The sequence below is a fragment of the Vombatus ursinus genome, unplaced genomic scaffold (genome assembly GCF_900497805.2).
Source record: "Vombatus ursinus unplaced genomic scaffold, bare-nosed wombat genome assembly UNPS02005659.1, whole genome shotgun sequence".
NCBI classification, from domain to species: Eukaryota; Metazoa; Chordata; class Mammalia; order Diprotodontia; family Vombatidae; genus Vombatus; species Vombatus ursinus.
In genome coordinates this window covers 9047695-9073357 of record NW_020945437.1, presented here as the reverse complement: position 1 = coordinate 9073357, position 25663 = coordinate 9047695, and the positions used below count along the sequence as shown (strand labels likewise).

Below are 25663 nucleotides of genomic sequence, written 5' to 3'. Positions count from 1 at the left end.
AAAGAGAGGTGATATATTTAAAATATAGCTACACACACACACACTTACTTTTTCAATTTCTATTTTGAAATGGCCAATCTGGGAATTTGTTTTGCATGACTATACATATTCGTAATAGGGTTTTGTTTTTCTCACTTTCTCAATGGAAGATAAGGAGGTGGAGGAAAGTAAAGATGAATTTTCATTTAATTTAAAAAAAATAAAGATAGAAAATAAAACAAAAATGAATTTTGATAAATTATGAGCCCACTGGAGTTTCTGGCTCATGTTAAGCTGCAACATGTAAGAAGTCATACCTGTTCCAAAGCCTATGCGTAGTCCTCCCAAAAACTGATTAGTTAATTTGTGGTGATCCCAGACGGTTAGCTCTACACAGGCTTCTTTTAAATCTGCAGGCCTAAAACCATCATAGACCATTGTGTGGTTGAAGAGAGGATTGGTTGTTTTTCCTACAGCCCTTGTCTTCTGACGACTTTTCCTACTTGTATCTGGCAGGATGGTACTTCAAAGAGAAATAATACGGTGAGGCCACATTTCATAAGTCATTCAATGTGTTTGTATCCTTTCTACTCACAATACAGCTATGTAACTCAGTACAGGCATATAGGACTGGGGGGAGGGTTAGACAAGGGGCAATTATGACCTTTTTAAAAAGGATAATATAATTACTCCTTAATTATCTATGAAAGAGGAGGGAATATCAACGGTTTACAAAAATCAATCAACAAGCATTTATTACATGCCTACTATGTGTTGGGTATTATGCTAGGCATTGGGTATACAAATACAAGTAAGAGTGGAAGCTTGGCTGCTTCCAATGAGTTAGATGACTCCCCCCATCCCCACTCCTTATTTCCATTATATTTTAGTTAAGCTAATAGTAAAACATATTTATTTTCCCGTAAGTTCACACTGGCAGGGCTGACAGGGCAGGTGGCTTGCAAGTATGCTAAGGGGACAATGGAAAAAAGCCCACAAATAATCCGCAAGGGAGATCACTGACATATAGTTAGTAGAAAGTTGGCTGTATAGGAAAGTGCTAGTGAAGATTATTTGCAAAATTACCTTGTCTCTTGCCAACTTTAATGCTAAAACAAGCCTTGCGCATACATACTTCACTATCTCTCAAAAGTAAATTTGTTTAACCTATGGTCTACGAGATTCAAGATCAACATGTAGAAAAATAAAGCTGGCTACCCAAACCTGTTGTACAACAGCCCCAAGAGCAAAGCAACCCTGAGAGTGATGTTACCATTTGACAAAAGAATTCAGGTGGTTTCCCCGGAGGTGGGGTAGATCAATGCATTCCTTCACCCAGATGTGCACTTCTCCAGTTGTAGCAAGTTTTTTACCTGCAACAATAAAATGAGAGAAAGAACACTCTCAAAAATCTCTGCCTGGCTATACTGCTTTTGATAGCTTGGGCTCACAGGCAGTATCTACTTTAGTCCAAATATTCTACAGTCCTCTCAGAATTCACAATCTTATTAAAGGCATCTATCTTGTCCCTCTCTAATCTGTCCCCAGGGAAGGGGATACCAATCTAATCCAACCCCACAAATATTTAGTAAGTGGCCACTATACATATGGCACTTGGAAATATGAAGAGAAAGTGATGGAAAGTTCCTATCCTCAAGGATTATTATATATTATACTATGTTACATATTATTATATAATTATTTACATATATATCATTATATAACACATAACATAACATAATTAAACATATTTAATATAAATATATAATAAATATGTAAATATAATGTTGTTTATATTATAATACTTATTATAATACATTGGAATACTCCAACAAAGAAAAAAATTTAGAATGGCCCTTGCTGCTGTGTGGCCCTCTGTGGTGACTGTGCTAAGAGGATCTCAGTGGTTCCCAAAATTTTTTTTCATTCTATGAACCCCTTTCAACAACAATAAAAAAATGTTTTGTGAAGTTCAAAAGTAATTTAATATTACTCATAATGCTTTGCATTTCTTCACTGCTTAAAGTGCCATTAAAGAATGTTTAGCACAAATCCTTTGGACCATCTTTTCAAACCCCTAATGTTTCATGAATAACGAAATGGGAACTAGTAGGTGGCTATGGGGAAGACGTTACTTAGAATCACACAGTCTGTAGAGTCCATAAATATTAAGTGATGGTACTCTAAATGTAAAGTTCTTGTCCGGTGATCCATGAATTGATACATTGTCGGAAAAATCGGAACACATAAGTAGTGATGCTCCTGTGATACATGAAACACATGTATGGTTTGAAAAGGAGATGAGCTAGTCACGTAGTGAGCAAGAGGGATGAGAGGAGAACAGCTTGAAGGCTGTACTGGTATTCGAATGTTTTCTGTTACTGTTTGTCCTTTGTTCAGGGAGGTGATGCCATGACATGGGAGTGAATGGGATTTGAGTGAGGGAGGGCTGTGTAAAGTCACCAGCCTCACTTTCTCCTCCACAGCCATCTGGGTCTAGTGGCCAGATACAGATCAGAATGACCAGAGATGGCCCTGGATGCAGTGGAAGCACAGCATCATGTATCACTAGAGAGTATTACTGAAAAAAATGGAGTTTTGACTTTAGATGATACTGGATTTAAAACTTATTTTTCAGAAAAGTACACATTGATTTCTAAAAGGAAATTTACTCTTCACAGATAACTATTGAGCCAATATAGCCTGTTCACATGTTCACTAGTAGAAGGTAATCCAGTGTAGCAACAAGTGACTTTAACCTCATCAAGTGTATAAAGCTAGACTCTAATTGGCTCTACAAGAAGCCACACTGAAGAAGGCCCACTAGAGTTCAACTTCACCATTCCATTCTCTTTCCACAGTGTAGCTGTGTAGCGTTATACAAGGTACCCTGTTCTTCAACTACTTGCCATTTAAACTAGACTTCAAAGGTGATTAAAAACAAAACAAAAAAAAACAAGAAAATATTTAGGTTTTGATTTTTTAAAGGAGTATTGGGGAGAAAAGGCATCATGTTATTTCATCCAAGTGACATGTTTCAATCCTCCCACAGGAGGCATGCCAGGTGTGAAGATGGGAAATGCACAGGTGATTGCCCACCTTGGGGCACAGTGGGAGGAGGGCAACTGACAGCAGCATTCAAAGCCCTCGAGGAGGGTAGAGAGGAATAGTCTAAATTGGAGGTAATTGTGAAGGTGGAAAACTGGGGTTGTATGGTGCTGAGGGGTCGGTGGTGGCCATTTTGGACAGAGGGTGCTTGGGAGCCTGGGACAAAATTCAATGCTAATCAGATGTTATTAATTTAGTCAGATGTATTTCCCAATTACCTTACAAAGGAAATCATGCTATTACACATAGCTTGAATGCAACTGAACAAATTGAGGTGCCACTTACTTTCTTAACATAAGCCGATCTTTAATGTAAGTTGATTGTTCCCATTCTAGCTAGGTATAAAGCTAGCTCTTCCACTTTTGAATCTCTCTGATTAATAAACTTAATTTTTTTGACATGTAAAAAATTCTGTATTTTGAAAAGACCTTAAATATTATCTCCAAAACAGAGAAATCTTTGTTGTAATGAAGAAATGTTATAGCCTTTATTTACAATCTCCTCAATGCTGGCTCAGCAATATTTTAAAGGCATAGCACAGCAAATGTATAAGGTTCACCACTGATTAAAAAAAATACTGTGCAAAAGTTTCTTAAATCACAATGATTACCAGAGTAGAAATTTATAAAAATAACCAAAATGCAACAACATGGAAAAAGTCAAGATTTGCTCTCATCCATGTCCTCCTCTGGGTCTTGCTCTGTAGCATCCTCTTGCTGCTGTTTCTTCCAAAGTTTGGTCATGGCCAGCAGTTTGAAGTTGGGTTGGTTTGCTGTACTCTTCCCAGACAACATCAGACCCATCTCCTGCCTGTACTTTTCTTCTCTTCTTAACTTTCTCTGGCATGAGTTTGTCCACTCTCTCCTTGTTTAGATTCTGTTCCAAATTTATCTTCAAAGTTTTGCCAGGATTCTAATAACATGAGTACTTCTTCCTTCTCTTCACTGTTTCTCATAGTTTTGTTGGCTTCTTCATAAATCTGTCTGCATCGAGTTAACCTGTCTTCATTTCCTACAGACAGCTCAAATTGGGCAAAACTGATCCATACCTTAAGATGCTGTGTTCGTTGCAGCAATCTCCAGTAGAGACTTCTTGCTTTTTCAGATTCTTCTTGTTCAAAATCATGGTAGGATTTCCATCTAGCATGTCTAACCGCAGTTGGCCAATAGGTAGCTCATAGACCTCCCAGGCTTTCTTGATATCTCCAAGAATTGTCTCTAATTGGCAAATTTGATCCATTATGTGCAATTTTCTGGTGCAAATTCTAGGAACTTTTCATAAAGTTTCTGGCACCAGTCAAATTCTTGAAGCTACAGCTCCAACTCAATGTAGACTTTAAATAATTTGTTTTTGGGACATTTGCCAATAAATGTTCCCAAAACTCTTCTGACAAATGATAGATTTTTCTGTCTTACTTCAAACTGGGCATACAGTTACCATATTTTAGTAAATGTAAACTTTTGTGAGGAATCAGTCTGAGACAAGCTTGATATACCTGCCTGGTCTTGTCTGGATCCTTTGCCTCCAACTCTTCATAAAGTGCATAGTTGATCCAGAGGCATACATACTGCTTCCAGTTCCTCTTCTCTTGGATTGGTGGCACATTGGTGATGGCCCTTTCATACATCTCTTGCACAGGGTCTGGTTCCTCTGCATCCCTTTCCACCAATTGCAAATAATCAAACCAGGCATCATAATTTTGTAGATTGGTCTTTACCTCCTCTTCGTACTGGAATCTCCATCTTCTCACAATGATGTCTTCAATACCTTGCCTATCTCCAAATTTCTTTTCAAAAAGTGTGTCATTTTTAAAGAGCTCTTGGGCTGCCTGCTTTGAAATTCTGTCCACAGCATATGTGTAGATCACTCATGCCCTTTCAAATTTTTAATTTTCTTCAAACTTTGCTAAGGCCACATAGAGACGTTCATCCATGTGCTCTTCTCTAAAGAATTCCACAGCTCTTTCATATGCTTTCCGTGCATGAGCAAAGTAGTCATGTTTTTCTTCAAAGTGAGCATACTTGACTCAGTTTTTAACATCAGGGTGCACAAAGACAAATCGCTGGTAAACATCGTGCCTGATCCACTTCATTATATCTCAGTTCAAAGTTGATAAAGGAGGGCCAGACTCGGTCCTCAGGCCGCCATTCCATCTAGCGTTCAAATATTTGCCTACTACCTCCTGCAATATTTCCCAACATCTCCTCCATATAAGTGTATTTGTGCCAGAACTGGTTGACCTGGGGAGAAGTTGTAATGGCCCAATGCCAGACATTTTGGGCATGGTTTCCTTTGTCGAATCTTCCATTTCCATTTCTGCATATCTTAGCCAGAGAGTGATATTTCTGCAGTCAACGTCTAAGGCACGCTTGTATATGGAACGGGCTCTTTTAATTTCTTTTAGCCTCTCTTACCATCGGGCATACTCTATCCAGTTACTAATCATAGTTCTATTCCTCCTCGTATTGTCCTCAATGGTCCTTCTTTTCCTTAGTTTGTAATCATTTCACTTTTCTTCATCCGGGATCTTCTGTTGAGGGGGTGGTGAAAGAAGCTCAAGCTCTCTTTCTTTAGCTTCCCTTAAAAGCTGCTCTGCTGTGATCTGCATTTCAGCAGGGGCTTTGGTTTCCATGCCTGCCACTCTGGGGATCCCACAGCTCTCCAGCTGTGGTGGAGGCTGCCATGTTTTCACGTATGGGCCGAGATACCTTCAGAGCCGGCTCCAGTCCGCAGGTGACAAACCTTTACGGTCTCTGAGACTGCCCTGACTCAATCAAGAAATTGAAGTCAATGGTCTCTCTTTCACAGTGACCAAAGATGCGAGGGGAGCAGGGAGAGTCTCTCTCAGCCTCCTTTATATCCTGGTCTGCCTCCCTGACAGCAAACAACGAACAGCAATCCTGATTTTGGGGGATATCTAACGAGGTGGTGGGCTAAGAGTTCACAACTCCTTCTGGGAGGGGAGAGGGGTGTGAACCCACACTAAAGCAGCCTCTAGTAATCTGGGCAAGGGAAACCATTCCATTCAGGATTTCTCTGGCTAAGTTATTCCTTTGTAAGCCAGTGATCTCAGCATGCTTACATTTTCTTCCTATAATCTCTGTCTCTCTCTCACTCATAAATACACACACATATACATATATATCTGTATGTACATATATATGTATGTACGTACACACACACACACACACACACACACACACACACACACACACACACATTATCCCTCCAGTGGTCTGGAAAACCATACTTTCCTTCTTTCCTTGATATTCTCCTCTTAAACATTCATTTTACTCACTCAATTCCTATATTTTTCATATTCAACCATCTCTCAGAGTATATTCACTCCATGAATTTCTCTTTATAATTTTAGCACATGTTGTTAAACAAATCCGGTGACTTACTCAAATCTTTACTTTCTCAGTTGTATAGGTGATTTCAACTCAGGTGACCTTTCCCCTAAGTTACCTATCATTACTAAACTCTATTGCTTGATTAGTCACAATTCAAATACTTTCTAGGAGATCAAATCTCTTCTCTCATTCTCCCAGAAGGGGATAGAAACCTGAATTGCCTATTCCTAGTCCCACTATATTGAAGATGTTTGTGGAATAAAACCCTCAAAAATCCATTAAGATGTTCTTAGTAATTACAAAAATCTTTAGGAGGCCTGTAGTAGCTTATACCTCTTCTGAAGCACAGGTGGGATTCTGAGTTCTCTCAGCCCTAGTTAGCAGCTTGCAAAAGACTTCACTGCTCAATTGACACTTGAGGTCTGGCACGTCCTTTATAAAGATCAACTCAAAGCATTTTTTCCAAATTAAACCACACTTACTCTCTTTTCTGTCTATTTACTCTTTACTTTTCAGAATTGGGAGAGAGCTAATATTCTGTTCTAAATCAAGGGAACTGTATTTTCAAATTCTGAACATTTCTTCTACAAAGAGTTCTTACAAGAGTAACATACATAAGGCCACTATCGAGAAACCTCGGTCAAAGTATTCCTTAAAAAACAAACATTTATTTTTGCAGTTTTAAACATTCTGCTCTGAGGTCAGATATTGAGTGAGCAATTGTAGGGAACAGAACACCATCAGAGACCAAGGAATTGTAGCCCTAAGTTTTTACAAGGATCTCTTCCCATTAGGTTTACAAGGGGATTTAGACATGAGGAGAAAGGAGTTGTTCTACAAAAATGAAAAAGGAATCCAGGGAAACCATACTAGAAGACAATATAGGAAGATGCTGAAACCCCCAACAACATTTAAAATTTAAAGGCTTCATTATCAAGTGAACGTGTCTCCAACCTTAAGGCTAACATGGGGTTATGTGGATAACTGGGATTAGGACCTCAGGTTCTAAAAGAACAAAAAAATTATCGCCCAACCAATAAATTTCATGAATTTCAAAGTCCCTTCCTTAATAAGCTTCCCCTTTTCATGAAACTAGGAAAGGGTTAACATTTAAAATTCAGTTTTGGTGGCCAACAAGCCAGACAGTTCTTAAGATTCAAATCAAATATAATCTACAAATTTTAGTTTGGGGATCCAGTTACATTTGAATTTACTGACTTTTAGTATTCAAGATCATTTCCTAATTAAAGTTTCAGTCTCAAAACTAGGAAGAAAACTTACCCTCTAGCTGCTGCCCCAAGTTAAAACAAAATTTCTTTCTACCCTTAACTTCAGTCAGCCAGTTAGCATTTGTTAAGATTACCTTATTCAACTTCTAAAGATATTCAACTTCTAAAACTGGTAGAAAAGAGGGATGGAAGGGAGCACCTGGAAAGAAGTCAGGCTAGGATCTTGGGGTCTAGGGAAAAGAAAAACTATCTTGGAGATCCACAGCCCTTCCCTGTCTCCCTTGCTTAGGAAGCTATTTCCAGCTGGCAAGGCAAGGTAATTAGATAAGGGAGAAGCGGAGTCAAGAGAACTGGAGAAGGAGGGGTTAAGACAGGCTGGAAATCTGGAGACTAGATCAAAGAGGTAGCAGGTCAGAGGAGTGGGTAAGAAGAGGATATGCAGGGTAAGGGAGCAGAAAAAGAATTGGGGGAAAGACTGAGCTGATGCTATCAGATAACTGAGTTTTAGTGGCAGGACCAGTTTGGGCTTCTGTTTGCTATAATAAAGCCTTAAATCTTTCAATTTCTGATAATTAAAAAATGCATATGGGGGCCACAATGATTCCCTAGTTGAATTAATTGTTGTTTTAGACCAAATATCACAGAGATTTCGCTCTCTCTTTTATTTTCCATCCCTAGCACATTGGGGAGCTCTCCTTTATCCTATGCTATAAGGAGTTTTTCTAAGGGAGTTCCTTTAGGCACACTTTGTTTTTGCCATTTTGGAGATGTGTATGTGTATATATGCATGGATGTATATGTTATATATGTACATATATGTTACAGCAATATTATTCAAAAAATATTTGTGAACAAACAAGTTATTCTGAGTATTATAAAATAGTCAGATCAACTATAAAGGATCTATGAAGGAAGATGCTACCCACCTCCAGAGAAAGAACTGATAAATAGAAATAAGCATAGTATGGATAAAAATTGTTTACCAAATGTCATACTACAAGAAAAGTTAGAAACATATTAATATTCACAATATCAAGAATTTAAATTCATGGAACAAAATTCTTTTTTTTTTCAGAAATGATTTTATTTGGGGTATGCAAGTGGAAAGAATGATAGGGAATAGTTCCCTTCTGCATGCTGGGTAAATAAACTGTGAAGCCTTTACAGGAGAACCTATTTAAGAGACACCCACAGGATGGCTAGGTGGGAATGACCTGTGATGACAGAAGCATGGAAGTAATGGAGTGCATCTTAACTTCTCTGCCCTCCTAGGACCATGTTTATGTGCTGTAGGCAGAGAGGGATGAAATAGGGGATTGAGATATACTTGAGTACCTCAGGGAGATGTGTCATTTCTCACCGGTAAAGCATTGGTAAGGTCTACGGGGACCGCAGGACAAAGATGCTTTCCTTTTCTTTGGAAGAAAAAGTCCTAGTGCCTGACTATCCCAGAATGCTCTCTTTTTCATCTAACCGCCAGTTAGGAACAGTATCTAAACTTGATGGTAGTCAAGCCATCTCCATGGAAGTCCTGTCTGCAAACCAGACTAGTTCTTGTGATCAACTCCACATGCTGAAGCCACTGCAACCCCTTTGTTAAGATAAGAAGTGTTAACAAGGATTCAGTGGTATTTTTTCTAACTACTTAACCATTTAATTTCTTAACTATGTACCTAAAGAGTAAATACTTGGATGACTTACTATAGAATTCTAATTGCAAAATACAGCCCTGTAATGGTCTACAATTTTATTTATACAAAAATGGATTAAGACAAAGGCAGCATACTTATCAAATTTCAAGACCACACAAGGCTGGGAAAGATTTCAGCAAAACATTTGACAGTCCCTCTTGAAATTCTTGTGTGTAAGACAGAAAAATGTGGAGTAGATTTTAGTACTCTTAAGCAGACTCAGAACTAGCTGAATGAACGGAACCCAAAAGAAGTCATTAATGAAGATGTCACCTTCAAATGAAATCTTGAATACAGCATCTATGTTTGGCTCTGTGCTCCTTAATATCTTATCAGAGACATGGATAAAGGCATAGATGGCATGGCTACCAAAATTGTAGATGCTATAAAGATGGAGATACCTAGAACAATGGATAATAGAGTCAGGATCTAAAAAGATAATAGCAAGATAGAATGTTGGGCTAAACAATGAAATTTAATAGGTATTATTGTAAAGTCTAGTACTTCAGTACTAGTACTAGTAATTTTATTGTCAAATTCACAAGTATAAGATGGGTGAGTCATGCCTAGATAGTAGTTCTGGGAATATTTTGTGGACTACATGCTCAATGTTAGTCAACAGGATGATATGGAAGCTGGGAAACCTAATGTGATCTTATTTGGGATGAAGCGATGCACAGTATTCCAAATGAAGGAGGTGCTCTACTGTGCCTTGGTCAGCCTACATCTGGGAAAGAGTATTCAGTTTTGGCTGTCACTTTTTGAGGATATTGGTTGACTGAAGGGAGTGATCAGGAAGGGTGAAAAGACTGGAGATAATGCTATATGAGAACTGCTGGAGAAAATGAGAGACTTTAGCCTGGATAAGAGAAGACTTGAGGAGAGACAGGAAAGCCATGTTCAAGTACATGTAGGACTATCAAATAAAAGGAGGATGAGGTTTGCTCTGCTTGGACCCAGAGAGCAGAATGAGGGGGAAAAAAATTCAGATGGTAGAGAGAGGCAGATTTAGGCTTGATGCCGGGAAAACCTTCCTAAGATTAGAGCTAACTGGGAATGGCACAGGCTGCCTCGGGAACTGGAGAAGGTGAAGGAGGGGGCTTCCCCTCACTAGAAATAACTAAGTGACCACTTCTTGTGCACAGGTTGGATGAGAAGGCTTCTGAGGTCCAACTTAAGAGAATCTGTAACTGTTGTGAGAACTAACACACTGGATGTAAGAATTAGGATCTAAAGCAAGTTTGAAGTTCTAGAATAATGCATCAGAATGAACAAAGTGAAATTGAATAAGCATAAATGTGAGGAAAGATGGAGCCATGACTGACTGACCCATGTAATTTCAGAGATACCTTAGACATTGTCTAGTTCAACCTCTTGTTTTGGTCAAATTCCCTTCACTAGAGCCTTAATAAAAGGATCAAGCAATTTCTATTTCTGTAACCTCAGTGCCTTGCATATGGTAAGTGCTTAATGAATATTTAGTGAAAATGAAATTTTACCCTACGGAACCTACATAATTTCTACTTTCGGTCACCAATAGAAGAAAACACACCCCTCTGTTATCTGAGGTATTAATGTACAACCATGTTGTTAAGTGACCTTTAATAACAGCACCTGAGCACATCCAAGAAATAAAACATCCCCAATAAGGCCTAAGTATGAAGCAGAGATGTTCCCTGCATCTAATAACCAGTATCATTACATCACAGGTAAGACCAATGTTATCCTCAAAGGTAATTTGGTCCCCTGTGCTGTGGATAACTTTCTGGAAAATGTTGCTAAAAACATCCATGACTGTACCCAAAACACATGCATTGGAAGTTCAGTGTGGAGAGTGATAGTGGAGGCTAGAATGAATCCAACCAAGAGAATCATCATGTACAGAAGTACATACCTGAGAATGGCTCTGGGACATACTGGAGGGCTAATTTCATTTCACCTCTGTTTTCTGCTTCAACGGCAATTGGTGCTGTCTGGAAATTAATAAACATTGATGACAACCAAGCATAGCTTGTCTGTAATTCACCTGAGGTGAGATATATTTTGGTGCAAGGTTAGAGGTGCAAACCCGTCCCATACTGGATCTGAAGGAGGCAAATCATGTACATGGATGCTCTAAATTGAAAATTTCTCATAATATTAAGGAAAAAACCCCAGTCCCCTCCTCCCATCTAACATCTGGCAAAACATAATTAAATACCTCTAGGTCAGTAGGTGGGGACACATGTGGCATTCTAGGTCCTTAAGTGAAGCCTTTTGACTGAATCCAAATTTTACTGAATAAATCCTTATTAGAGGTTCCCCACCCCTGTTCTAAGTCTATATACTTAAGGTGGGTGGACCCAGACTGAGCCCCTCTCTCTTGCCCTTGCCCTCACTTTTCTTGCTTTTATGACAGCAAAAAATTTTGCTGTTAGATATTCTCTGACATGAAAGTGGTTCAACCCTATCCACAACCCAACATACAAAGCTCTCCTTATCGCCTACTGCTTCTATAAGGCAGGAAAAGAGAACAGTAAATGTACATTGTGGCCTTTTCAAAATTAAATTCAACTCATTAATTTGTCCTAATGGAAGAAAGCCAGTAAAAACTGTAACAAATTAGCATTTGAGAATACTTTTTTAAATAGTTGAACCTATATTATTTTAAAATACAAATGAAGTTTCATCCCTTTCAAATCCCTTTACGGGAACCCTGAACAGAATACTGTATCTCCCATCACCCATTCATTTGCACTGGCTATTCCCCATGGCCAGAATAATCTCCCTCCTATTCTTATATTCCTAGAGACTCTGCATTCCTTGAAGGAATTAGAATAAGCAATGAGGAAATAAAACCATCACTCTTTGTAGATGATGTGATGGTATACTTTGATGATCCTAGACAATTAACTAAAAAACTAAACGAAATAATTAACAACTTTAGCAAAGTTACAGTATAGAATCAACTAAAAAAAACTAGATGAAATAATGAACAACTTTAACAAAGTTGTAGGATATAAAATAAACCTATATAAATCATCACAAGCATTTCTATATATTGCCAACAAAGTCCAGCAGCAAGAGATAAAAAGAGAAATTCCTTTTAAAATAACTAGACAATCTAGAATACTTGGGAGTATACCTGCCAAGACAAACCTAGGAACTATATGAACACAATTACAAAACACTTTTCACACAAACAATATCAGATCTAAACAACTGGAAAAATATTAATTGCTCATGGGTAGGCTGAGCCAATATAATAAAAATCACAATTCTACCTAAATTCATCAATTTATTCAGTGCCATACCAATCAAACTATCAAAAAGTATTTTATAGAGCTAGAAAAAAAGCACAACCAAATTCATCTGGAAGAACAAAAGGTCAAGAATATCAAGGGAATAGATGAAAAAAATGCAAAGGAAGGTAGCCTAGTTATACCAGATCTCAAAGTCCCTGTCCTGGAAGAGCTCATAACCTAACGAATCTGAATATATCCACTCGGCTCTTGAAAGGCAGATGTGCACGAGATGCGAACTTGGAGTTTTTCTACCTTGGCAGGACCTATGTGAGCTTCACAGGTAAGAAGAGGGAAGATCCTTTCAGGAACCCAAGGTCAGTTCCATTGAGTTCTTCATTAACATATTTTTATGTGTGGCATCCAAAGGGCTGAAAGTCTGCTTGAGAAGACTAAAAGTATTCACCTTGTGTACCATGTTGACTCACTACAATTTAGGAATGGAAAAGCCCTTAAAGATCATCTGGTCCAACTCCCTCTTTTTATGGCTCACGGAAGGTGACTTTTCTAAAACCATTTAAGCAATAAGTAACAGAGTCAAGATTTGAACCCAGGTCCTCTGACTTAAATCCAACACTATTTCCACATGGTCCTCTAGACACCCCTTTTTACTACCAAAAGTACAAGAGTAAAGAAATTAACTCTCTTTCTGATTGCAAAGGTTGCCAAAGACAAATGAACTGGGTGTCTATCAATCAGGTTTTACTGGAGCATCAGGCAGCTAGGTGACTCAATGGTTAGAGCACTAGGCCTAAAGTCAGGAAGACTCATCTTCATGAGTTCAAGTCTGGCCTCAGACACTTACTAGCTGTGTGACCCTGGCCAAGTCACTAAACCCGGTTTGCCTCAGTTTCCTCATCTGTAAAATGAGCTGGAGAAGGAAATGGCAATGCAGTATCTTTGCCAAGAAAACCCCAAAGGGGTCAGGAAGAGTCGGAAGTGACTGACCACCACCACCACCATAGTATCTCCTAGTGCTGCCAAACCAGAATGCTACGAATTAACTCAGAACTTACCCTGCGGTTCAAAGGATACCACTTCAATTGTTTATTCTGTTTGTTGTCCCACTCCCATGTTTCCAGGTCAAGTTCTACTTCCCCAAGGAAACTGTTGCGTTTGAACGTGTCCCGGTGCCAGACGGAGAGGTTCAGTTTCTGATTCTTCAGGCTCTGCTTGTCAATTTTATACTGCAGCAAACAAGGCGAGAATTAGGAATGTTTAAGTCTTTTCATACCAATGACAACTTGTATTTCTATTGTGCTTTGCCATTCTCAAAACACCTCCATCATGATGATCTTGTCAGGGAGTTAGGGTGTATATCATTATTGCCGTATTACTCAGAGAGGCAAAGAGATTTGTCTGTAGTCACACAGTTGGTAAGTACAAAAGTTAAAGGATGGCAGAGATGGAGAAAGAAAGTCATCAACATAGAACAGATTTTTTTTTTCACATATAATATATCAAGTCTTGCTGGTGTTCCAAAGCTAGGTTAAACACAATGCTTCTTTCCCTGTAGCTGAAATCTGTTCCTTTCAAAAGATGAATTCTTTTTCCTCTATGTGTGTGTGTGCGTGCACGTGCACACACACACACACACACACAGAGAAATTATTTTCCATTATATTATAACCAATTATTAAATTAGGATTAAGGCTTTTTCTCTCTAATTCCTCAATCAGGGACCAGCCCCTGTAAGTCAGTCAGCCTCTGAAGGACATTACTGATAGATGAGATTGCCCAAATCCTCCTGAGAACACGCTCTTAGATCTTGGGCAGAGCCCCACCAAGCAGGAAGAACTTACTTCTGTTTATCATGTAAACAGAATCTAATCTAGGTGAATTCCAGCCCTAAAGCATTAAGTTTATGCTCCTGCACCCCCCTCCACTGGAATTTAGGGTAACCCAGCTCACAGAGGAGAAAACCAAGCAGGGTGGTCTGGATAGAGATGGATTCCTTTGTCCAGATAACTAGAGGTCACTGAGTCTCATGATCAAGTCACTTCTCAGAAAGAGAGGGCTTTCAGTCCACCTCATTTGAAAGTTCACTCCCTCATTAACTGTTCACCAATCAGAGTTGATTTTCACCTGTCAGGGGGACCTCATTTTCTAAATATTTATTAAGGTATTCAGCATCTCCAGTAGGTGTCTTTGCTTTCTGAGAGAAACCATTGACCATAAATTTATTATCAGTTAGCCCAATTAATAATTAATTACCCAGAAACTCAGTCTCTTCGGTTTTTCATTTCTCTCTCTCACACACACATACATATACACATATATGTATATATAAACACATACATACATATTCATATATGTGTGTGTGTGTATCTATCTATCTATCTATCTATCTATCTATCTATCTATCTATATATATATGCCTCAATTGGTAACAAGGGCTACTGGTGCAATTTAAAGGACTACATGTCTCTGGTCCTAGGCAATTAATCCATATGGTAACCAAAACCTTTTTTGTTTTTCATTTTGCACATGAGAAAATGAACTTTTTTTTCAACCAGAAAATAAGAATTTTCTGCTTCCCAGGGTCATATCTTACCTTGGGGAAAAAAAAAGCCAACTTATGTGCTTTGGATATACCGGGTGTCACAATGGTCTTAGTGAAGTTTTTAAGCTTTAACGGCTTAAACATTAACATGTTTATTTTTAGTAGCTTAAACATAATAGCTTAAAACTACCCTAAGATTTCCTCATTGTATTACCTGTATTACCTCATTGGATCCTCACAACAACCGTGGGAGGTGCTATTATTATCCCCTTTTTAGAAATGAGGAAACTGAGGCCAAGAAGAAGTTGAGTGACTTGCCCAGGGTTACATGGCTAGTGAGGGTCTGAGGCAGAATTCAAATTCAGGTCTTCTTGATTCCAAGTCTAGTACTCTGTCCTTTAGAGCCATCTAATGAGTTCTGGATTATCTCTGGAAAGATTCGAGATAAGTGGCGGTATGAAAAATCCCCAAGCCACTTATACTTGGATTTGGAAGTCAGTTATCTGTTTTCTTTTTCTAGTAGATTTAATTACTAATTAAAGCATTAGCTTAGGCCATTTAATTTGGTCTATCTAGTTCATTGGCTCAGGGTAGGAGGAAGTGTCCCAGAGACATATCTAGAGAAGCCAGGGAAAGTTTCTTGGTCTGTGACTTAATATTTTCCACAAGGTTAATGATTTACACACAGATATTTAAGAATTGACCGTTTCCTTCCTGGAAGATAATGAGACCTACAGCAACACAACACTAACCTAGTGGCCAGCGTTTCAGCTTAGCCTTCTTCACCTGGCTAGATTTCTGTGCATTTTGTTTTCATTCAAAGGCATTTTTCCTCTTAATTTTTTTTGTTTGTTTTGGCTAGGCAATAGGGTTAAGTGACTTGCCCAGGGCTATGTGTCTGAGGCCGGCTTTAAACCCAGGTCCTCCTAACTCCAGGGCTGGTGCTCTATCCACTGTGCCACCCAGCTGCCCCCTTAATTTTTAATTCTGACCCACAGAACTGACTGCTTTATCTGTATCATATACTTCCAAAAAACCTGAATTCCACACACTCTACACCAGAGATGTCAAACATTGCTGCCTGCAACACTTGTGAATGCAGCCTGATTCAGATTAAAATGTAACGGGGAAATATTGAATGAAAGTTTTAAAATACTATAGAACATAGAAAATGTTAATATGTGACCTTCTAAGTCAATGGGCAGCCCATCAGGATCCTTATGCAAGGTTTAATGGCCCCCATTTTTGTAGTTGTCAGTACTGCTCTATACCACAAGCAAACCGAACTACTTGAATTGTTCCAGAAAAACCCCAAGCGTTCCTTTCTCTGTGCCTTTCCCAGGGCCCTGTGAACACAAGCCTTCCCTGGCCTCCCTCTGAAATCTCACACAACCTTTGAAGCCCATTCAAATGCCATCATCTCTAAGAAGCTTTTCTGAGATCCCCCAGTCATTTAAATCAGTTCTCTTTTAGACATTACACAGTCCTTATTGTGGGTTCATTTAGAGTGATTTGTTTATGCCACTTCCCGTCAAGACTGTAACTTTCTATTTCTCCTAGCACTGAGTATAATGCTTTGCATGTCACATGTATTTAATAAAAATTTGTCAAATGAATGAATTTAAATGTATATTATCATTTATGATTTAGAGCACTAGACTTGCAATCAGGAAGACCCAAGTTCAAATCCCATTCCAGACCATATGACTTCAGGCAAGTCATTTTACTGCACTCAGTTTCTGTTTCCTCATGGGTAAAATGATGGCCTCAAAGGATCATTGTGAGGATCAAGTAGGATGATGTAGGTAAAGAGCTTTATACATCCCAGAATGTTACATAAATGACAATTATTGTAATTCTATCCATACACACCCGCAATATCTCATTATACACAGGATTCAAGGTTTTCTTCATCACAAGTGTTTTCTTCTTGCCCATTTTACCTTTGTCAGGTAACAAATAGGTCTTTACATATCTAGAAATTGAAGAGATAAGGTGATCAGAAGAAAATGGTGATTTTATTTCCTCATCCAACTTTTCAATAGTTGAAATAGAAAGAATTCTTGCCCTAAAGGGAAGAATCAGGAACAAAGGGTAGGAGCTATGCAAAGGCCCACATAGGCTTTGTGTAAGGTCAGCTGGGTGGCCCAGTGGATAGAGTGTTGGGCCTTAAGTCAGGAAGACTCATCTTCCTGAGTTCAAATCTGGCCTCAGATGTATACCTACTAGCTGTGTGACCTTGGGCAAGTCACTTTAACCTTTTTGCCTCAGTTTCCTTATCCGTAAAATGAGCTGGAGAAGGAAATGGCAAACCACCCCAGTATCTTTGCCAACAAAACCCCAAATGGGGCCACGATGAGTTGGACATGACTGAAATGAATGAACAACAAGGAAAAAATTCCTAAAACTTTGAGCTAGCCAAAAATAGAAGGGAGGTGGCGGTTCTTCCTCACTGGAGGTCTTCAAGCAAAGGCTGGATAACTATTTGTTGGGTATGTTGTAGGAAGATTTTTTTTCCAGGTATGAGTTGGACAAGAGGGTTGCAAAAGTCCCTTTCACCTTTGAAATTTTATGATTCTGTCAGATTACAATGTTTTTTGGGGCAGAGAAAACCAGAGGTAACTATACCTAGAAGTTTGGAGCCACCTAAATATCTAGCAATATCACATGCTTCTCTTATTAACCATTAATAAAGTATTCCCTAACATGCCATTAATTTAACAAAAAAAAAAAAGGTTGGGAAACTTTTGAATTTGATTTAGATCTTTAAGAAGGAAAAAAAAAAGGTCTCCTACCAGAAAGCACGATGGCATCAAGCAGAATAATGAAGTTATTATGCAGTTCACTAAACTTGTTCCTCTCTTCTTTCAAGGAACCCAAAGAAATGGGTTGAGCGGATCACATGACATTTTCATAATTAAAATATGAAAGAGAAAACTCCACACTCAATTTCTCACTATTTCAATACTTCATTACTTTGTGAACAGCTCTAGCTATTCAGATCACAGAGTCTCCCCACCTTGGGAGGCAGCCTAATAACATTCTAATTTTGTTGTTGTTCAGTTGATCAGTCATGTATAACTCTTTGTGACCCTGTGGATCATAGCATGCTAGGCCCTTCTATCATCCTTTATCTCTTGAAGTCTGTCCAAGTTGATGTTTATTTCCATGACACTATCTATCCATTTTACCCTCCACCTTTTCTGGCTATGGCCAAAGAAGGATCATCACCTCATGGCCAACCGTCTAGAGATGAGCCTCCTTGCAAATAAGGAATCCTTAGAGGTGACTGCATTATTCATACTGCACATTTCCATTGGACTGGAACCAATTACCATATTTCATATCATTATAACTTCGAATTGTGACAATTTTTATTTGCTGACCACTTCTGGGGGATTCATTATTCACACTAATTGAGGGCTAGCTGTATTTAGACACACTGTCACCAGGCCTGGATTCAAAGACCTTCCAGATTGATATGTTGCCAAAATTTGGGCTCCATTGGCACAAATTTTTAAACCAAGGCTCACCTCCATATCACAGGGAGATATCAGAGTTGGATTTTAGCGGAGGCTGTATTTTAGGACAACAGCATTTTTATTCCTTTTGAAATTAAGTGTAACAAAATTGATTATTTGAAGTGAAGTCTCTTTTCAGACATATCCAAGCAGACTGTTCTCAACTCTTTTTTTATCCCCTTTGCCCCCCACTCTGATTTTGACCCTGGTTTGACTATTTTTTCAACAAGTCCTTAGAAAGTCCCATTGGTTTAAAATGTTTTGGTTTGGATTATGGAGTTTAGTCCTAAATAAGTCTATAAACTGTTTTCTTCAAACTTCTTTCTTGGATTTAGCTCCCTAAAAGATAATTTAAAAAAAATGGAAACACTGCCACTATCATTTCTCCCAACTTCCTACTTAGACAAGGTGTTGTGAACTTGATAGAACACAGGAAACTCCAAAATTCACTTACGGGTCAGAGCGCTGTTTTTTAACATCTGCTGCTGCTAAGTCCTTGCACTGGGCCACAAAAACATGGAACTCCATCAATGAATCCACATAATCAATGGCAAACTGAACACTTCCTTTAATATCCAGATTGCCAAAGTCTCCACTGTAAACACTCATTGCACTTCCACTCACCTGAAGGCACCAGAAACGAGATTTTCATCAGTTTAGCTTCTGAGCACATAAAATAATTTTAGAAATAACCCTTGTTGGGTGTAATATACATCTGTAGGCAAGATAATCATTTATGTATTTCAATCGGAATATGGAAAGATTTCAACTCAGCAAACCAAACATGAAGCACAAAGAAATAAAAGTTAGCATTTCTAATGCACTTTGGTGAACTTCATATAGTTTTTTTTTTTTAAAAGAAGATAGTTATATAAAGGATGGCTCATTTGAAAGCAAGCTTTAAAAAATCATGTGGTTATAAATAGGCCTATTTTTAGGGCTATTCTTTTTTTTTTTTTTAATGGCCAAAGAGATAATATACAAGATATACCAGACATAGACCATAGTGACATAAGTTCTTATATCAAATTTCTAAGCTGCCAGGGAGGAATTTCACTATGTTAGCAAGTCACTAAGTCTAAAAAATTGCTTACTGCGCTTATACTCTGAAAGTCCAGGAAGGAATGATAATGAATAATGGATAAGTGATGGAAGGAGTTTAAAAATTGCACAGGAGTTGAGCAAACAGATTGATATTGATAGGGATTCAATAGGAACCGGTTCAACAAAAGTAAGGTTCAATAAATCCAAGGTCAATCAGAGTTTAAGCACAGTTGAGTGGCATACCTGGAAATTTCATAATACCTAGCTAAATGTCCATCACTTTAGGCAAGAGATTCTTCTGGTCTGAAAAAGTTATATGATAATCAACTTCTTATCATTCTAATTATCACCTCCCCTGTTCCACTCTTTCTTTCCTAATTCTTACTGAATTGTAGGATACTTGAGGGTAGCATTGAATTTCCTCTTTGGGTCCGCAGCACCTAGTACAGTGCCTGTTACATGGTGGGCACTTATAAAATGTTTTCTACATTGAACTGAATCTCTTAAATGTACTAGGGGAGCTTTATGTTGATTGGAATCCTACTGTGAACCCTATGAAAGAATGAATCACCCCAAAATTTCTTTTCTATAACTCTAAATTTTTAAAAATTAAGTGTTTAAAGGGAGGGATACACAGACATACATATACACATGGATTACCAAAATCAAAACAAAAAGAAAAGGTCATAATACAATGCAGTGATGAGTGTTCCTGTGGTATCACTGCCATGCCATCATCCCCCTTCATCTCTATCCATGTGCTCCAAGGTCTGGAGTTCAAGATGCTTGACCCTCAGGAGTTAGGGGAAGCTGCCCTAGATATTGCCACAATATCTAATCAAGTTCTTAACCTGGATTCATAAATAGATTTCGGGGGTCTGTGAACTTTGGATGGGAAAAAATTACATCTTTATCTTCACTAACCTTTGTAATTCTATGTATTTTTGTCTTGTTTTTGTTTTTAATTTAAAAAATTATACTGAGAAGGGGGTCCATGGAATAAACCAGATGGCAAAAGCGACCCATGAAATTAAAAAAAAAAATCTTGATGATGGCATAAACCTAGATGCTAGCTATCTGATCAATATGGGGCCATTCAGATCCTTATCAACAACTAATTCCTGTAATAAAATACCTGCCAAGCCTACGATCAGCCAAGCAGGCAACACTAACACACACATATATACAAAAGCATGCACTCAAATAAATACTCACACACACTATAAAGGATGCTTCCCTGTGACTTTGTCAAGCATCATACAGGAAATATTAATTATTAATACTATTGGCCATCTGAAGTCAAGTATTTTGAGATATATACAGATAAAAAGACATTTAAATGGAACTGTTTCTTTTGGAGCTGATGCACAACCAAGAAAAAAGATTTTAGCTGGTTAGAAGCCAGTTGCCAAGCAGAAAGGCATTCTGGTGCTTGGGGTTAAGGGAATGGCAAAATGAAGCAGCACTGGTTTACAGAGGGCAGGGAAAGAGCAACGAAAGATTGCGCAAAAGCTGGGAGCCATTAGAACTGAGCCTTTGTTTACATACAGAAGACAGTGATGTCATGCCAGAGGAGCTGCTAAGATTGGTTAAAGAGCTCGGGCTCTTCTTGTGTCTGCCAAGCTGGTAACTGCTTTCTGATGCGGTATCGGTCTCTCTGTCATCACTCTACAAGACATCACATAATGCAGAAGTTATTTAGGGCCACGGCAAGTTGTGGTCAGAGTCCACGTGGAAGAGTAGAGAGCTAAAGTCTTATCTCTTAGAATCCCATGGCTCTGTGGCATTTCCCAAGTACTTTGGAAACTCACTCTAAATACTGTTTGCCATGGGGAGGAACTGAATATAAGGTGAGCCTCTCACTTCAAATCTATCCAAGGGGATTGAGTTAGTGAAATATCTGGAGGACAGCCTCACCAATAGGACAGAACCAAGGTGAGAGGACCCAAAGGTCATGCCATTATGCAGCATTAACATACTATGTTCTACCCTCCAGGGTTTCTATTTTCTATATAGAATATTAATTAACTTTACCCCAAATGAGAGTATTCAAGGGTCATGGTCAAGAAACAAATATTTTGTTTAATTCCTTTCATTATTAACATGTCCTTTAACTTAGAGACCAAATCATTTACTTGAGTCTAAACTGGGGGAAAAATCTATTCCTAGATTAATCCCATTTTCTTTTTAAAAAATTTTACATATACTATTATGCTTATATATACACACCCACTGTATTTGAAATTCAAAAAAAGTAGCAATAAATACATTTAACTTACATGAGATGGTACATGTCTGTTTTAAAGTATCAAATCAATACTTTAGTGCTTATTTAAAATATTTTTTCAGAGATTGGGAATTTGAGGAATGAAATTTATAGGGAAAAACACTAGGGATATAGGGGCAAGGAAAGGAAAGCATCTATAATGCTAATTTCAGTACATGTCTTAAACTCGTGAGTTACCATCAACTAAATGCATATGTCTATAGACAGATTTGAGTTGGAAAGGACCTTAGAGGCCATAGAGTATAATGCCCTCATTAAAGATGAATAAACTGAGGCTCACAGAGGTTAAATGATTTCCTGACTCCAAGTCCAGAGTCCTATTCACTAGACCACACTGGATCTCTACATACAAGCTTTTATAGTACTACCCCCTCGTAGGTTTCTTTCACAGCACAGACCATTGGAAAGAACACTGTGCTGAAACCTCAGTTTTGACTTTGCCATTACCTTGCCATGGGAGTTCAGGTAAATCATTTCCCTTGACTAGGTCTCATTTGTAAAAGGAAACAGTTTAGGTTAGATGGCACTCTAAGGTTCCTTCTGGCTCACACATTCTGATTTTTCTGGTTAACCTTCCAATGTGAGCTCCTATTTTGGGAGAGGAATTTAAGAGGCAGTTAGGTAAATAAAGGTAAGGTGGGGGGAGGAATCCACTAAATACTTTCCTAAAGAAAGAAGTTAGTTCATGCCAACAGACTGATGCGATGCCAGTCAGGGTCGATGCTATGAAACCAATTCTCATACAGGGTGAGAGGGGGGAAAAGGGAAGAGTGGAATTCACCACTGAAAAAAAAAGAGACATCTTCTGTACAAAGGTACAACAAAAATCCTGTCTTTTTCCCCAGGGTTCTTTAAATAGGTCCAGAGCTGAAGAGAAAGGAAATAGCAGAGATGACCCTATTTCACTTTCATTTCCCCAATAACCACTTCAGGCTTAATGATACAACTTCCTTCTTATTCAACACTTTGATGGATCTGTGACCTCACCAGTGGTGTATTGCTTATCCTGGTACAAGTCACAAGCTATGCAGGCCTTCTCATCCTCTGCAATTCTCATCTACCTCTTGATGTAAATCCTTTGTCAAGGATTCACCTGATGTACTGGAGGCCACCTTCCGGTTCTTTTCATTTCTGGATGCTAGTCCAGGCCTCCGTTACACATCTGTTATTCTTAACTCTCAGTCCCGATGTCTTCTCTGGTCCTATACATCCTTAATGATGTTTTATCTATTACATCCCACGTACAAGTCATCATTGTTCTTTAACCCACCATGCATCCGTCCACCTATCTGCCCTTAGGGTTACCTATAATTCTGATTCTTCTGAGACTATGATGTTCCATGATTCACAGCCAGATGAGTTTGATAATTTTTATTTTGCTAATTTAATGCATGTTGACATATAGTGCGTCAAAGGTATTTTACAATATGCTTTTTTAGTGACTGGCAGTGCTGAACATTTTCCAAAATGTTTACCTTTTGTATTATCCTAAGCTTTGGCCATTTGCCTACTGGAGATTAAGAGTTTCTGGTCATTTCAAAAAATCTAGCTTTAAGCATTCACCTTTATTAAGAGTAATTTTCCCATTGTTGTTTTTCATTTACTTCCACTGATTTTCATTGTGCATAAAATTATTTTTACGTAATTGAACACAACTTGTCCCAGATACACATTTTTAGCATTGAGTCAAACAGTTTCTTCTTTACATTTAAGTGGTAGAAAATACTCTTATTTTTATCTTTTTAAAAATTTTACTATATATATGAGCACATACATATAATTATTAGTCTGCATGGAATTTATAATGATGTAATTTATGAATTGTAGATCTAAAATTTTCCCCTGTTGTTACTCAATGTTCCTAAGAGCATTCATTAATTTTTTTCCTTCCCTTCCCCCTCAATTTTATTAAGTTCAGCATATATTAATTTTTTATGATATGCTCTATTTTCGGAATTTTTTAGTCTCTTCCATGAGTTGGTCTACTTTGAGTCAAGTAGTAGGCATTAAACAGTTGCAACCATATAATAAATTGTAAAGCCTATTAGCTTGCTCCCTTCTATCATCACCCTGCGACCAACCACCACCACCACCACTGCAATAGACTATTTGGTATTCTTGTCTATGTCTTTTCTATTCAAATTATACTGTCATTTTACCCATGTCTACAAAATACTCCATTGGGATTTTAACAGGTATTGTGTTAAATTGTGTAAATTTACTGGGGGAGTACCCTTCTTATCATTCTATCCAACCATGAGTAAGGTATCTTTATCTATTCATTCAAATCAACTTGAAAATTTTATATTTCCTCTGATATAGGTCTTTGTGTGTCTCATATTGGAGTCATTTTAAATATTTAATATTTTCCTTTCTACCATATATAGGAATTTTTATTAGTTGTATCTTCTAGTATACCCTCCCCTACATGTTGATATTTCTAATAGTATGCTAAAAAGTAGTAGTGACAGTAGACATCTTTGCTAGGAACATTAGGAAGGATATTGAAAAGCTAGAGTATAGAAATGGATAGCCAGGGTTGTGAGGGGACTGGAAACTATACTAAATGGTGATGGGTTCAAGGAAGTGGGGATGATAAATGATAAAGTATAATTTACTAAATGCCTACTGTATGCCAGGCACAGTGGTAAGTGTTGGGGATAGAAAGAAAAGCAAAACATAGTCCCTGTTCTCAAGGCACTCATAATCTAAGCAGAGGGCAGGGGTGGGTGAAAGAGAGACAACAGGCAAGCAGCTATGTGCAAAATGAATATATACAGGCTAAGTTGGAGATAGGAAGTCTCAGAGGGAAAAGGACTAAGTGGGACCTTAGCTGAGATTTGAAGGAAGGTTTAATCTAGAAAAGATTTGAAAAAGGCCATAATCTGTCTTGAGGGATTTGATGATCTTTAATGCTTGCCATTAGAGGTCAGAACTAGGGGTAACAGCTGAGTGTTGCAGAGGCAGATCAAGGCTTCACGTAAAGAGGAACTTCCTAACAGTATTAGGTATTAAAATGGGCTGCATAGAGACTTAGTGGTTTTCTTTTCATTAGAAGCCTTCAACTGAAGGCTGAATGATCACTTATCAGAGATGATATAGAGAGAATTCTTGGTCAGGTATAGTTCAGATGAGATGATTTCTTTCAACTCAAGAGGTTCTATGAATCTGTGATTATCAAGAGGAGGATACTGGTATTAGACAAGTAGGATTTTGTTATCAGGAAGCATCTTGGGATAAAAGAAAGTAGGATACAATTTCCCAAATGTAGTCCTGTCTGATGTCCCTCTATTCAATTCCTCAGTCAAGCTCACTGTCCATCTGTAGGTCCTTTCCAACATGGATGTATTGATGCTCATTCAATGGGTTGCCCTTCCAATGGCACATCATAAAATATTCTTCATCCACTTGGGGTTTTCTGTGTGGATTACTGGCTCAGTTTCTTGCTGAAGTTCTGTAGTGTTCCAGAACTGATGCAATTAGCATGAGATAACTCACAAACATGAGCTTTTCATTTTTTAATCAAATCATAAAATAGATTTTTTTAAAAAGTCTTCTCTTTGACATTTTAAAAAATACAGACACATAATCTGTTGTCACTTCTGCATACCCAGAATCACAGGGACTTAAAAAGTCACAAGAGGGAAAAACCATAGTAATGAACCAG

The 25663-nt window shown here is 38.1% G+C and overlaps 1 protein-coding gene and 1 pseudogene across 11 annotated transcripts in view; both read right to left on the bottom strand.

The window, feature by feature from the left end:
* Positions 1–25663, bottom strand: part of SYTL2 (synaptotagmin like 2) — a 147556-nt gene that overhangs the window by 4252 nt on the left and 117641 nt on the right. For 8 of the 11 annotated variants that reach the window (XM_027848265.1, XM_027848267.1, XM_027848269.1 and 5 more), the window contains 7 exons: positions 21258–21377; positions 19120–19289; positions 17017–17119; positions 13658–13828; positions 11255–11333; positions 1253–1352; positions 297–502 (listed from right to left, as the gene is read on the bottom strand). In XM_027848265.1, the coding sequence (XP_027704066.1) occupies positions 297–502; positions 1253–1352; positions 11255–11333; positions 13658–13828; positions 17017–17119; positions 19120–19289; positions 21258–21377 (949 nt within the window). Of the gene's footprint in view, positions 1–296; positions 503–1252; positions 1353–11251; positions 11334–13657; positions 13829–17016; positions 17120–19119; positions 19290–21257; positions 21378–25663 lie in introns of those variants that run through there. The other 3 variants (XM_027848268.1, XM_027848262.1, XM_027848263.1) reach the window with 2 other exon arrangements.
* LOC114032805 lies at positions 3747–5771 on the bottom strand (annotated as a pseudogene).